This window comes from Oryx dammah, unplaced genomic scaffold, assembly GCF_014754425.2.
Source record: "Oryx dammah isolate SB20612 unplaced genomic scaffold, SCBI_Odam_1.1 HiC_scaffold_9, whole genome shotgun sequence".
NCBI classification, from domain to species: Eukaryota; Metazoa; Chordata; class Mammalia; order Artiodactyla; family Bovidae; genus Oryx; species Oryx dammah.
The window spans coordinates 31,446,197-31,462,149 of NW_024070193.1; the positions used below are offsets into that span (position 1 = coordinate 31,446,197).

At 38.0% G+C, this 15,953-nt stretch overlaps 1 protein-coding gene across 1 annotated transcript in view; it reads right to left on the minus strand.

The window, feature by feature from the left end:
• Window positions 1–15,953, minus strand: part of SHQ1 (SHQ1, H/ACA ribonucleoprotein assembly factor) — a 98,067-nt gene that overhangs the window by 60,205 nt on the left and 21,909 nt on the right. Inside the window, exons 6-8 of the mRNA XM_040246379.1 lie at window positions 15,351–15,478; window positions 4,639–4,793; window positions 2,218–2,271 (exon numbers count right to left, since the gene is read on the minus strand). Coding sequence (XP_040102313.1) covers window positions 2,218–2,271; window positions 4,639–4,793; window positions 15,351–15,478 — 337 coding nt within the window. The remainder of the gene's footprint in view (window positions 1–2,217; window positions 2,272–4,638; window positions 4,794–15,350; window positions 15,479–15,953) is intronic.

A 15,953-nucleotide genomic window follows, 5' to 3' on the forward strand; every position in this document is an offset into this window, starting at 1 on the left:
CAGTGCCATGCAGTGAGACTCTTTCTGTAAACTTACAATAAAATTTTTATCTCGGTCTTTGTAATTCCTCATACTTTATCAACATATCACAAGTGCTCCTTAAAAGTCACATTCATAGCAGGAAAAGTTTTAAAGTCTTTTAAGAATTACCACTATGAATGAAAAGCACATGGTACTAACAAAATGCAGATGCACAGAAAATGCATTTCTAAACGATACAAGCTTCATGTTTTTGTCCTTTAGGGCCGTTCGAGATAATGCAGATGAAAAACACAGAACTCTTTAGTGCAATGTGTTCACAGTTCCCCTCTTTCCTCTCTCTCTTTGTTTTTCTGCTTTGGGCATGAGTAATACGCGGCATTTACTTCAGTAATTTACTTTCACTTATCAAAGAGAAAACTACTCATTTCTGTAAAAAGGCTTTATCTTGAATGGTATCAAACTGATGCCATCAGCAATGTAAAACTTACTGAAAACACATTTTCTACAAAATTGTTTTTTAATTGGGTTTTGATTTAAAATGTATAAAAATGTTAACCTGCAAATAAAAGTTAACATAAAATGAAAGGAGTATACAACATTTCCATGTATATTCACCTTTAATAAATGAGTGATCTGATTAAGAATACTAAGTACTCAACAAAGAATAGTTGATACAATATAAAAAACAATGGTAAACTTCTAAAAACTTCTGGTGAAAACTAAATACTTATAAAAGTTTGACAGAGCTGGTTATATGTATGACAATCATAAATAGATGAATTTTTCATGCAGATTTTAATAACTAAACTATGAAATGATCTAGTCACCAACTACTTTCTTTTCAATATTGGAATAATTACTGTGAGTATTACAAAAGCCAAATTTATCCATTATATGCTGATTGTAGAAATACACAGAACCCAAGAGGAGTCCAGAGAAAAGCACTTTTCCATCTTAAATATGCATATGAATTCCGGAGATCTTGCTACAGAGTCTAGCTCAGAGGGTCTGCTGTAGGATTCTGTCTTTTCAACAAGCTCCCAGCAGAGGATACTGGTCAAGCAGTTGGTTCATGGACATTCTTGGAGTAGCAAGATTCTCTGCTAAAGTGAAGTGTTTCAGTTCCTGTTTTTATCTTAGCTATTATTTGAACAGATGTAGGGTATTTTGGAAGTTTGAGGACAATGTCTGTTATGGGAAGATGTATGCCAATATACTCCAACTTACATATAGGCCATATCTATTACTTGAACAAAGTGATGCCATGAAACAACTTTGATTTTCCAGCTGAAAATGTACACTATTTAGGATTCAAACTGGGAAAACAACAACAACAGAAACAAAACTAGTTGCCTTAATAGATGATGCAGTTATCAATTGTTTTAAATAAACACTTTTTTAAAGCTTCTGTTTTGATGGACAACAGCATGTTCGAAACTAGTAAAGACACCATCCTTTGCCATTTTTGGTGAAATATGCACAAGTGCTTTCTAGAAAACAGACACAAAAGCAATTATGACTATATTAGAAGAGTTATGAGATCTAAACATACTAATTGTGGATCCTAGGATAAGTTAAGCTATATGACATATGTTTCTTCATCTGTAAAACACCAGTAATACTTATCTCACAGACTTACTGCAAGGAATAGTAAAGTAATATATATCAAAGGCTTAGCACAGTCTCTGGTGGTAAGTGACAGTTAACAGTATTATCACCTAAGTTTGCTGGCTGTCTTTGAGCTCTGAGCCCCAATATATGCCAGCTTATATACAGGCCTCAAACTTGACCCAGCATCTTCCCACAACAGACAATGTCCCCATCACTCCTTCAAACTTCAAAGATATCCTACACCTGGCCTTATTTATGTACTATGATTAGAGTAAGAGTATAAAACCAGAATTTTATTTAAAAGCATGGAGAAAAAAAACTAGTACAATAAAGTTACCACTTTTCAGTCCAGGTCCGATGCTCAGGGCCAGTGCACTGGGATGGCCCTGAGGGATGGGATGGGGAGGGAGGTCCAGGATGGAGGACAAATGTACACCCGTGGCTGATTCATGTCAATGTATGGCAAAAACCACTACAATATTGTAAAGTAATTAGCCTCCAATTAAAATAAATTAATTTGCAAAAAAAGTCAAAGAATTGCTTAAATTACCACAAATGAACTAATAACAACAAAATATAACTCTGAAGAAACAAAATCTAAACAACTGCAACTAAAAATCGTACCTCAAACCAGCACAGTGTTGGACTCAATTTTCTGATATTCCATGCAGATTCAACCTTTATTTGTTATGAAGAAAAGGATAGTGTCATATGAGAGGTAAAGTCATTTATAAAGAAAACAATTATATCCACTTATTTAACTAGTATATGAATAGTATTGACATGTGTAAAACCTAAGAAGTGTCTATGGCTGTACTGATGTCAAGGTGATCAAAGGCCAAGTCTCTACTTTCTTCAGAATTTTATAAAGTAAAGCTTTTGCACTGATAAGAGTACCAGAACACAAGAGCACATAAGCAAGGGCTTTGAAACTAAAGAAAAGCAATGCATGCTCAATTTCTGTCCTTCTCAACTAGGTTACTTACCTCCCAAATATTTCATAAGTAATCTACTAAAAGACTCAAAGATAATGTTAAAGTACTCTCTGTGCCATTTAAAAAGCTGCTGAAGAAGCTGGCTTTTCAAAGGTCTGCAAGAATAAGTACAGTCTAGAGAAGACCTTGGAGTTGCAAGACTTCGTGATTTCAAATATATGAATCTAAGAATGAAAAATGCAAAATTTTATTGAGCATAACTAAACACTCTCACTCATCTTCTCAAGCAATATGGAGCTATTTTTTCTGTCAAAGAAAACATTTTCTCTGACTGTGGTAATCTAAAAAGATTAGTGGAACAAAATCCATTTTCAGTTATAGTATGCACTTAATACACTAAATCAATACTCATTTTGGAGTCAAATACAAATCTCAAAAGTCACCTTTGAAATTTTCAGAATCCCAACAGCAAAAAAACTTGACATATATCAAATCCTTATCCCAATATTATGCTAATGCTATGATGTTAAGTAGGTGAGAAAAGCAGGTTAAATAATAGTACATACATTACAACCCAATATAAATACATGTGTGCAATGAAAGAAGCCAAAAAGAGAAATATTTCCTTGTAACAATGACTACCTTTGATAGCTGAGATGACAGGAAATTTTAATTATTTTCTTCCTGTGTATTCCTTTACAATAATATGAATTATTTGTGTAATTTAAAAAGAAGGAGGGGGGAGGGATATGATAGGGGTAGGAGATGAACTACTATGTACAAAATAAATAAGATACAAGAATACAGTGTACAGCACAAGGAAATATAGCCAATATTTTATAATAACTTTGAAAGGAGTAAAATATATAAAAATACTGAATCACTACATTGTAAACCTGAAATACTGTAAATCAACTTTATGCCAATTTAAAGAATTTTTTTAATTTAATAGATAAATAAAAACCAGGGAAGCATATGCACACTTCAAGTATTACCCCTTGAGCAAAAATTATTATCAATAGATACAGGGACACATTAACTGGAAAGATTTTTTTTCTGGCTTTCCAGCCTTTTTTAAAAACATATATATACGATCAGTGATATAGGTGAGAAAGAAATTCAGCTCTTCATTTACAGAATTAAATGTGGTATAAGAAGAGATACAATATAATTGTATATATATTTTTAAAAGATCATCTTAAAAAGTAAGATCATCCTTACTTTACAAAAAGATTTACTTTTGCAATAGGATTTCACTGAATAGCAAAAAGATAAAATTCAGGTTTTTAAAATGTGATTTACAAACAATTTTTCAGAAGTACAAATACTATTTAAATTGAGGGACACCTGCAGATAAACGCTCACATTCCTTTTTGTACAAAATACTATACCTTACATCTGTTAATAGACAGCTCAGAGAAAGACTAAAAATGGTAAAGTTTACCGCTTTCAAATGTCAGGTGCCATGTGGCAACAGCTGTCTCATTTGGTCACTTCATCTCCTAAAAGAGATGAGAGCTCAGGATATCCTTCTTCCCTACCTTCAGCTTTACTTCCCCACTCTGCTACTGAGTGAGACTAATGCCAAGAAAGAAGGAAAAAAAGACCAGATAAAAGCATTATGCTGGGGCTTCCATGGTGGCTCAGCGCGTAAGAATCCGCCTGCCAATGCAGGGGACACAGGTTCGATTCCTGGTCTGGGAAGATCCCACATGCCTTGAGCAAGCCAGCCCATGAGCCACAACTACTGAGCCTGTGCTCTAGAGCCCGCAAGGCGCAACTACTGAGTCCAAGCACCTTGGAACCCGTGCTTCGAAACAAGAGGTTACTCCAATGAAAAGGCTGCACACCTCAACTAGAGAGTAGCCCCTGCTTGCCACAACTAGAGAAAAGCATGCGCAGCAATGAAGACCCAGCACAATCAAAAATAAATAAATGAATAAATCTTTAAAAAGCATTATGCTTTCATGCTGGCACCCATCACCAACACTCCTGTGCACCTCAGTTCGAAGTGTCCCTAAATAAACAGGACTGGCCTCACTCATGACCTTAATACAGTTTACTCTGTACGACAGTCTATGCCAACGTTCACAGACACACAGGCACTTACATTCCTCTCTCCTTCGGTGACACGGGTCTCATAGCAATATGCCAGAAGGATATCAATCAAACTGTAGTACACCTGACGATGGGCTCTCTTGTCCAGCAGGTAAGATTTATTAACAAATTTTCGCAGCTGATATTTCTCTTCTTCAGAAAAAGACACTAGAAGAAGATGCATTTAAAACTTAGATGTTCCATTCTGTTTGGTAAAACCCCCACTGCAGACAGATTTGTCAAAATTAGAACTTTAATTATAGAAACTGAAAAATTATTAAACTCTGGACATGGAAACAACTTTTTAATTAGACTTCACAATTTTTTTAACAGCTATGTATTTGTTCAAATTCTAGTAGGGCTAAAAAAAAAAAAGAAAAAAAATGTCTAAACAATATCTATTCCTTATTTCCAGACCCCTCCCACACACTGGCTCTGTTTTTTGTTTTTTTTTTTGCTACACAGTTCTGTACTCAAGACAGCTAAATGACAGTTATTGACTTTAAAAATAAGATAATTATGTTTTGATAACAGAAAACATGTGGAACACTCTGTAAATATTATTCACTTTGAAAGTTCTAAACAAAGAAATGGAAGTATTCCCATGTATTAGTCAATTTTAAGGGCATATAGTATTTTTCAAATATCATTTATACAAAGGTTTACATAAATATGCAAATATGATTATACCACACATACTAGACTGGTTGGAAGAGGATGTTTCCTTTTCTTCTTCTGCTTGGCACCCTTTATCCTCATCAATAACTTTTTCCATGTTAAAAAAAACCTAGTATATATCACATCATATTTTTCTTTACAACCATAAGGACACACAAACATGCATACAAGGGAGTTGATACATTTTCCTCCCCAGAGAATCAGATTAATTTTTTCCATCTAGCCAGTCTAACTCAATGACACCTCCAGGAAATCTCCCCAAGTCACTTGGTACTTAGCTAATTTTGTGAAGGAGTAGAATAGTCCATGGTGTAGTATGCTCTATCCAACCACTCCCCCTACTGATGGGCATGCACTCTGCTTCTGCTGCAGTAAATGTCATATCATATGTCACTGGATACTGGAGGCCTTATTTCCATAAAACAGATCCCCAACAGTAGACGTACTGGGTCAAAAAATTTATCTGTTTTTAGAGATACTTTATTTAAGGGCTACATCTCTCCTTTGTAATGGTCATGGACAGAAGTTCCCTTCCTTAAGCATATCTCTTGCTTGTTCCCAGCCATAAATGCTTTTTTAAAAACCATTTTCAGTTTAATGGATATGAAAGGATGGTGGTAAGAAAAATTCTAAAATGACCCCCAATAAGACATCACTTGAGTGTGGGCAGGAACTGTGACTTGCTTCTATTCAAAAGAATATGGCAACAGCAATAGGACAGTTACTGTTACGATTATTATGACTATGTTCTGATATTGGCAGAGACTCTCCCGCCAATCGCCAATCGTGAAGAAATAAGACGTCATGTCATGAGGGGGCCACGTGGCAGGGACCTGTGGGATCCTCTAATATCTGAGAGTGACACCCCGGCTGAAAGCCAGCAAGAACATGGGGGTCTCAGTTCTATAGTCGCAGGAATCAAGTTCTGCCAACCATCATGTGAGCTTAGAAAAGAACTCTGAGCTTCAGAAAGGAATACAGCTGTAAACACCCATTTTTTGAAAATGAAAAGATGGCCATATTTGTCTCCAGCCTTCCAAGACCCTGAGCAGAGGACCCCCACCTCAGCTTCTAAGCATTTAGATATACCGTTAAGTATCTAGATATATTATTACCTCTAAGTCAGTGTCATCAATCTCTTCCCTTACAAATTAATTCTTCATTTTCCTTCCATGCCCCATAAGAAGACCACTTTCAAATTCATTTTAAAAGTGGTTCAACTCAGTCATGAGGAACATTTAGCTTCCAGTGCCAGTGAATATCAAAGTAATGCCAAAATAACTTTGAAGCCTTTTTTCCAGGTTTCAGAATTGTCCATTATATGCAGGTCAGGACAGGCTAAACTGCTGTAACAGACAGACCCAAAATACACTGGCTTCAGTAAGACAGAAGTTTCTCTTTCACACTACTACTCGGAGTGAACAATCCAGGACAGGTGGGTATCAGGGTCTCCATACCTGTCTCCTGACCCATGAAAACAGCCAAATCAGAACTCTGTTTCTGATCTGTGGTAACTTGGAATGCAACAAGAGGAAACTAATACAGTGACATATTACTGTTACTTCAGTTAGTATTTCTCTAGCTGCTAAACTCTGAACATTATTTCATAGATTTGTTTGGCAACTTAGATTTGCTCTCCTATAAATTACCCATATGTTTTGCCCAGTTTTTTTCTGGATGGCTTGTCAAATATTTAAGAACTTGTCTATTATGGATTCAAACCCTAGTCATCTCTACTGCCTCTGTACTGACTCTGTTTAGAGGATCTTAGGTCATTGAATGATTTATGTCTGTGTGTAGTCCAATATGTCTTTTTTTTTTTTTTACCAGATTGTGAATTTATAGCCTTCAATAAGGTTTCTCCAACTCCTGAATTGTCCATGGAGTCTCTATAATCTATCTGAAAATTACTTTTTTGTATTTTCAGATTTTGGTTTATTACAGATGAGGAGTTAATTGTGCGAGCACAGTCTGCTCAGTAAGCCATCTTTTTTACTGTATTGAACCACCAACTTTATCAAATAGATCTGCTGCTTTTCTTGCTAAATACTACTTCCAAGCACTTTAGGTTTTTGTCACCTGAAAATACAATACTTTTCCCATTCCCAATAAATTATCAACAGAAGAGAGAGACACTGTCTCTTTTTATATATCAGTCACCTTACCAAGGACTTCTCAGGTGGCGCTAGTGGTAAAGAACCCCCTACCAATGCAGCAGACACAAGTGACATGGATCTGATTCCTGGGTCCGTAAGATCCCCTGGAGGAGGGCATAGCAACCCACTCCAGTGTTCTTGCCTGGAGAACCCCATGGTCACAGGCTCACAAAGAGTTGGACAGGGCGGAGGCAACTTAGCACACACACACATATAGGCATATAAAATGTACATACAGACAGACCCAAAATACAGTGGCTTCAGTAAGACAGAAGTTTCTCTCTCACACTACTACTTGGAGTGAACAGTCCAGAACGGGTGAGTATCAGCATCTCCACTTTCATCTATGGTATAAGATGCTGTTTCAGGTTAAAATTTTCCAACCAATGTCAAAGTTCTAAGGAATTGATCCAGAAAGTGTACACAGAACTTTCGCTCACTTCCTATCATCGAGGACTTACAAACACATCCGGGGCAAAGAAAGGCAGGAAACTTGGCCACTAGCTGAGAGGGCATGAGCTCAGTTTTAACTCAGGAAGCCTCTTCTTAGTGGAGAAGAGTTAATAAAAGCCACGTGTTTTTGACACCTTCTCAGAAACCAAAAATTATTAAACCACCTTTTTAATATTCCCAAGTCACTCTCTTGATAGCTAGTTAAGTCCCAGCCTTTCCGTCTCTGCTCAACAAAAGACTGCCCTTCTGTTCATTACAACTGGGCAAAAGCCCGAAGGAAAAGAATATGATTACTCCCGCATAATGGTCCCTTTTCACATATCGTTTTCATGTCTATACTCTTAGGAGGCTTAAGTTTAAGATGGCTTTTTTTTTGCTGTAAGGTTTCCTTCCAGCAGTTTTTTGCAGTCTGTTCTTTTGGGAAAAAAAAATCTTAAATACCCTTACATGAAATTACTAGAAGCAATATTCCTTTACTTACTAAAATACCATTAGTACGAAAAAAAAAAAAGACAGGACATGACATACACTATTTTTTTCAGCCATGTTAAAAAGTCGATGTTTTTAAAAAAATTCAATGTATTTGTACAAGCATTGTTTACATAAACAAGTAACTATATGAACATATTTAATTTGCTGGCCAGCAATAAAAAGAAATGTGTATATTTTAAAGTTTAATAATACAGGTGAGTATAACACAGTTACGAGAAGCACACTTTAAAGACTGACTTCTAAAAAAACAAAAAAGATTGACTTCTAAAAAAGAAATTCATGTGACAGATCAACTGGGTGTTGACTGTCCCATTACAGGGCTCATATGAAGATTTTTCAATTAAAGAGAAGCTCTCCATTCACTTAAAGTGGTCTGATGTGAGGAAACTATAAAAAGGAACATTTCTTCACTGCATGAAGAACACATATCCGACAAAGTATTTGAAGACCCCTATTACTCAGCAAGAACACCTGAGAAGGTATTCCCTTAGGTACAGTTTTGGAGACGTTCATTAGTTTAGCTAATAGGAAAGTGCCAGGTGATCATGACAATAGAATCTCACTAGAGAAAAGCCTTTAGATCCTAGCTGGCTAAGAAAGACTTCTGCTTCCATGGAATTCTGAATCACAAGGTAAGCGTGCCCAGAACCAGTGAACAACATACCAAATCATTCACACACACATTTATTCCTTACTCCTAAGTCATCACACCTGTATGTATTCAACGATTTGTAAAGGTTGAGTTGGGAACTATGAGCTCTGACGTTATATGACCCACAGATAAGTCTTTCCATACATCACAGATAATTTTCTGTGACTGTACACACAAGGCTGACTTGAATGTACTCTTCCAAATTCCTGAATGCTGGGTGCCCCTAACCGTCCCTTACAACACAACCACCTTTTCCTGGGTGGTTTGAGTTCCAGTTCAGCCTAAGTAGTTCATTAATAATACACAGAAATATTTAAATTCTGAACTTCAAGCAAAGAAACCAGAAATAATAAATAACAATAACAACAAACCAGGAAATCAGTAGAGAAACCAAAAGTCTGAGCTCCCCCAGGCCTTTCACATTAGAGCTATAAATCATATCACCCAAAGGGAAACTTGGGGAGATTTGCACACAGTCAGGTCTAACCAAGGAGAAGCACCACAAATAACTACAGACACAGTACCAATAATACTTGGATGCTTGCCACCACAGTTAACATTTGTCAAGCATTCATGTGACTTTAGCTACACGACATAGCAGCTTTGCTATCCAGTTCGTAACATTTTGGTTAATTATACTTCTGTAAACAATCTACAGGGTTTCCCAGGTGGCTCAATGGTAAAGAATCTGCCTGCCAATGCAGGAGATTCAGGAGATGCAGGTTCAAACCCTGGATCGGGCAGAACCCCTGGAGGAGGAAATTGCAACCCACTCAAGTATTCTTGCCTGGGAAATCCTGCGGACAGCGGAACCTGCTGGGCTACAGTTCAGGGGATCGCAAAGAGTCAGATAAGACTCCGCAACTGAGCACACAACAACAAATAATCTACAGTCAAACAAAAGCCTATTTCGGGCTCTATTCGGGGAAGAAACTGGTGCCTTAACGCAGAAGCAAATGGCCGAAGATCACCTGCCGAGATGAGAAACTCCATCAATACATTTGAAGACCGCCAAGTGGCTCCCACCAAAGTGGAAAGTGACTTTGTTACTTCACTTCAAACATCATCTATTTTTATTACTTTTAAATCTTCTTTGCTGCCTAATTCTCTTCCCAAACATCCTTGTCCTCTGTGGGTCAACAAATCATACATGATCTGGCTCCTCTCAGAGAAATGCAAACCTATTCCATTGTATACTTTCTGGAAACAGATCAAGGGAATCAGAAGAAAATGTACTGCACTCAAACTCTTGGCCCAAATGGGCAGCCCCACAGTGTTGTAGCTTTCAGGGCTGATGCTGACAGTTTAGCTCCGCAAACACTAGTGCCAAACAGGATGTCCCTGCTAGGAAGTTCACCGACTATGAGTGTTACACGGTGTCATAACAAGCAATCATGTGCCAAGATTCTTGGGCTGAGATTAACCGCTGAGACACACCATGGGAAATGTGGTCAGTTCATCCTCATGAAACCAGAGCTCAGTGGGAGCACTGCATTTAACACTTCCATTTACAAGCCTTTGGGGAGGGAGATCCGGATCATTATAGAACTGAAGATGGCAGGGAAAGTCTCCGTGTTGTAACTCAGAGTGACGATGAATATGACAAAAGTCATAACCGAGGCAAAGACAGGGGACAAAGTTTATCACCTCAGGCTTATCTGGAAATCAAAACAATCCAGCTTAATGCTTTACGAGGAGGAGGAATCCAAGACGCACCCCTCACCTGCACTGTTGTGTCTGCTGGAAACGTCACCCTGCAGTGACAGAGAGAAAGAAGGCCTGGGAGCAACGAGGGGATAAGAGGAAGAGGAGGAAGGGGGAAATTACAGTGGCAGCATGCTGCCTGAATGAGCTGAGAACTTCAAAGTTCGTTTTTTGGTTTATTTCTTTTCTCTCCTATTTGAGCCTGGTTCGACACATTTCAATGTGTGCCTCCAATTCTGAGTGTCTCAAAAAATTGAACAAGAAAAAAAAACTGAAAGAAGAATCATGTTAACAAAGAACTTGCCCTTTAAGCCATGTAAATGTACAAAAACTGTCATTTCAAAGGGAAGCCAGTCAATTCCTGGCTCTCCTGCCATTGACTTACTCTGTACTGATAATTTCTAACACCTAATATGCTAAGATTTTAAGTAAATGGTCTAGTTCAATCCTCATGACAATTCTGTGAGGCAGATACAGGATTTCCACAGCATCCCAGAGCAGTTGCAAAGTCACAAAGCCAGCCTGTGGAGGAGCAGGGCATTAAACCCTGAACCCCTATTTACCTTATATCCTAGGCATAACCAAGCTTCCCTGATAGCTCAGTTGGTAAAGAAGCCACCTGCAATGCAGGAGACCCCAGTTCAACTCCTGGGTCGGGAAGATCCCCTGGAGAAAGGAAAGGGTACCCACTCTAGTCTTCTGACCTGGAGAATTCCATGGACTATATAGTCCATGGGGTGGCAAAAAGCTGGACACGACTGAGCGACTTTCATAGGTATAACCATTACTTAGCACATTTACAAGAGGTACCATCTGTACAACACAGAATTCAAGTTCCTCTACCTTTATCACATGCCCTTGTTGTTTTCAAAAGTGATTCTGAGAATAAATCACTGTAACAGTTTAATGGGCTGGGAATGTGTCTGAAGCACCATTCTGGATTACACACCACAGAGACTCAGAAGGGACAGTGGTTAAAGGCACCAACTGACTTACCCTTTTGTTAAAATTATACATAGAGAACAGCTGAGACAGGAAATAGGACCTAGAATACACTACAATCGATTAAAGCAGAGCAAGTTAAAATTTAAATTAAAGGTAAATACCATCTCGATTTTTAAGGCAACTAGCTCACCCTTGTGGACAGAAAACTACACAACCACCAATTCCTTCCCAGACTGCTTCAGTAAGATACCACACCAAAACTGGCGAGCTGATTCAAACCAATAGAAAGCACTGACGATTTAAGTCTGAACAAACTTTCTGAGCAGGTCCATATGGCGTATAAATCATGTTAGCAATCCCATGCCTGAAAATTCCCCTAAATGATACAGGAAGTCTCTGAAAGATTTTTAAACTCAAATCAAATATAAAACCAAGGATTTGCTGAAAACAATGGAACAAGAATCATTATTTACAAATAAGTTTCCATTGTACGGGAGACTCAACTCCAAAAAATTATAGTGGCAATTTTTCAATCTGGTAGAGACCACCTAAATTCTAATGAAACCTAACTACAAAAATATTTACTGCAATATTTATTTTATTCTACAAATATTTGTTGAGTATCCATTATATGATAGGCTCTTTCGAGGCTCTAGAAATAGAACAAATAGCAAGCTACTGACTTTCTATGCAGAGGATTAAAATACTGTGAAGCAACAGTTTCTTCAGAATCAGTGGTCAAAGAAGGTCACTGCAGACATGTAAACACCCCGAATGTCCACAACTAGTCAACAACCCAAACAGTCACCAGTTATGACACAAAAACACACGGAACACTAGGCAGGTATTAAAAGCTTCAGGTAGAACTGTAAGCATTGATGGAAGATATACAACATATACTATAAAGGAAGCAAAGTGAGAAAAGAGTGTATATGAATCCATGTGTATAAACTTCTAAAAGCAAAGGCTTAGATGTGGGTATATGTGTTTAAAATACCCAAAATTGTTAACAGTGATTATTTTCAGGAAAAGGAATTTGGAGTGAGGAGATTCTATATTCCATTTCATGCATGTGTGTGTGTGTTCCTTTCATTTAAACACTGAATTGTTTTTTTTTTTTTTTTTGGAAAGTAAGATTGTTCGCTCTCAAATAATACATAGGATGGATTTTTTAATACATGTATTTTTATTATATAATTTTCAAGTGTACAGCATTAAAATTCAACATCTGCATATACTGCAAAGTGAGTATCGCAACACAAGTCTAGGCCTGGTATTTTTAATATGTAATTAAAAGCCAAATCAGTATAACAGAAAACACTAGCCCACTATTCTTGATCTATGTGAAATTGTTATTATTCTAATTCACAGACTTAACACACCAACCTCCCACTTAGAAAAGGTGTTAATAAAATGCGTGTGTGTATGTGTGAGTGCTCAGTCATGTCAAACTGTTTTGTGACCCCATGGACCATAGGCCACCAGGATCCTCTGTCCATGGCATTGTCCAGGCAAGACTACTGGAGTGGGTTGCCATTTCCTACTCCAGGGAATCTACCCAACCCAGGGATTGAACCCATATCTCTGTGTCTCCTGCACTGGCAGACAAATTTTTTACCACTGCACCACTTGGGAAGCCCATTAATAAAATGCCTGTCTAAAACTACAACTCTGTGTATAATATTTGGCTTAATGTTAAGCATAGCCAATCATCTCTTGTGGCTCATAAAACCCCCTAGCTCAGCCTTATTTGGTAAAAATTGCTCTTTGTAAGATACAGAAAGGAAGATAACTAGTCCTGCTTCCACATGAAACCACTTGTGAAAAAACTGGGGAGAACTTATCAAATTCCTCCAACAGACAAAGGGATGGAAAACTTGGTCTTTTCTCACCATTCAGTTCAGTTCAGTTCAGTTCAGTCGCTCAGTCGTGTCCGACTCTTTGCGACCCCATGAATCGCAGCACGCCAGGCCTCCCTGTCCATCACCAACTCCCGGAGTTCACTCAGACTAGCATCCATCCAGTCAGTGATCCCATCCAGCCATCTCATCCTCTGTCGTCCCCTTCTCCTCCTGCCCCCAATCCCTCCCAGCATCAGAGTCTTTTCCAATGAGTCAACTCGTCGCATGAGGTGGCCAAAGTACTGGACTTTCAGCTTTGGCATCATTCCCTCCAAAGAAATCCCAGGGCTGATCTCCTTCAGAATGGACTGGTTGGATCTCCTTGCAGTCCAAGGGACTCTCAAGAGTCTTCTTCAACACCACAGTTCAAAAGCATCAATTCTTTGGCGCTCAGCCTTCTTCACAGTCCAACTCTTACATCCATAAATGACCACTGGAAAAACCATAGCCTTGACTAGACAGACCTTTGTTGGCAAAGTAATGTCTCTGCTTTTGAATATGCTATCTAGGTTGGTCATAACTTTTCTTCCAAGGAGTAAGTGTCTTTTAACTTTATGGCTACAGTCACCATCTGCAGTGATTTTGGAGCCCCCCAAAAATAAAGTCTGACACTGTTTCCCCATTTCCCATGAAGTGATGGGACCGGATGCCATGATCTTCGTTTTCTGAATATTGAGCTTTAAGCCAACATTTTCACTCTCCTCTTTCACTTTCATCAAGAGGCTTTTTAGTTCCTCTTCACTTTCTGCCATAAGGGTGGTGTCATGTGCATATCTGAGGTTATTGATATTTCTCCCAGCAATCTTGATTCCAGCTTGTGCTTCTTCCAGTTCAGCATTTCTCATGATGTACTCTGCATATAAGTTAAATAAGCAAGGTGACAATATACAGCCTTGACGTACTCCTTTTCCTATTTGGAACCAGTCTGTTGTTCCATGTCCAGGTCTAACTGTTGCTTCCTGACCTGCATACAGATTTCTCAAGAGGCAGGTCAGGTGGTCTGGTATTCCCATCTCTTTCAGAATTTTCCACAGTTTATTGTGATCCACACAGACAAAGGCTTTGGCATAGTCAATAAAGCAGAAATAGATGTTTTTCTGGAACTCTCTTGCTTTTTCCATGATCCAGTGGATGTTGGCAATTTGATCTCTGGTTCCTCTGCCTTTTCTAAAACCAGCTTGAACATCAGGAAGTTCACGGTTCACGTATTGCTAAAGTCTGGCTTGGAGAATTTTGAGCATTACTTTACTAGCATGTGAGATAAGTGCAACTGTGCGGTAGTTGCACATTCTTTGGTATTGCCTTTCTTTGGGATTGGAATGCAAACTGACCTTTTCCAGTCCTGTGACCACTGCTGAGTTTTCCAAATTTGCTGGCATATTGAGTGCAGCACTTTCACAGCATCATCTTACCCAAACACCTTTACCACAGAGGAACATTCAGATCCCACAAGCAGATTATTCAACAACTACACATGTCCTGTATGTTAATGTCCCTAATTTGATAAAAATATTTTAAAAATTAAGAAATTTTAAAGAACCCCAATGATTCAAAAGTAAAACATATTCCAAAAGAATTTTCTGAGACAAATAAGTATAACTGTTGTGTAGCAATTCCCAGTCCCGGGTGAAGCTCCTGTTTCCAAAATTAGCAAATCAAAATAATATCTTCATTCCATGTGACAATTACAATTGTGTATTTAAGAAAGGCAGTGCGTAAATGAGTCTTATTTTGAGTTTCTTACCTAACGCAGCAAGATTTTCTTCCTCCTGACTCTTTCCCAAAGAGGTCATCATTTCTGAATATAAATCAGTCCACCAAGGATTATATTCCAAAACCTGTTTAACTGCCTCATCTTCCATAAAGTCAGCTCTGGAAAAACAAACAAACAAACAAACAAACAAAAAATATATATATATATATATGAAGGGGCTTGTTACATATAATCGGGCTGGTTTTCACTGTTTAAAATTTTACCTTAATTCATCATATTTGTACTAGAAATATAGACTAATTCAAAGCACATTTCAAGGCAAGACTGAGCGCTGCTATTACTTTCACCATGGTTACTAATCATCATAAATGAAAAGTAAAGGGATCCCTCAGACTAAAGGGATATTTGACATTTGTGATCTTTTTAAAAAGAAAGTACAGAGAAGACCAGTCCCCTCTAAAGTCCTATGTCCTATACCACAGTTATGTGGGATGAAGCAAATCTGAACACACAATGCTCATGAAGACTAGGCCTTGTGCAAAGTTGGCAAATATTACAAAGTTTCATAAGGTTATAATAAATATTTTAACTCCACCACCAACAACAAAAAATAAACACATGAGAATATTTAGG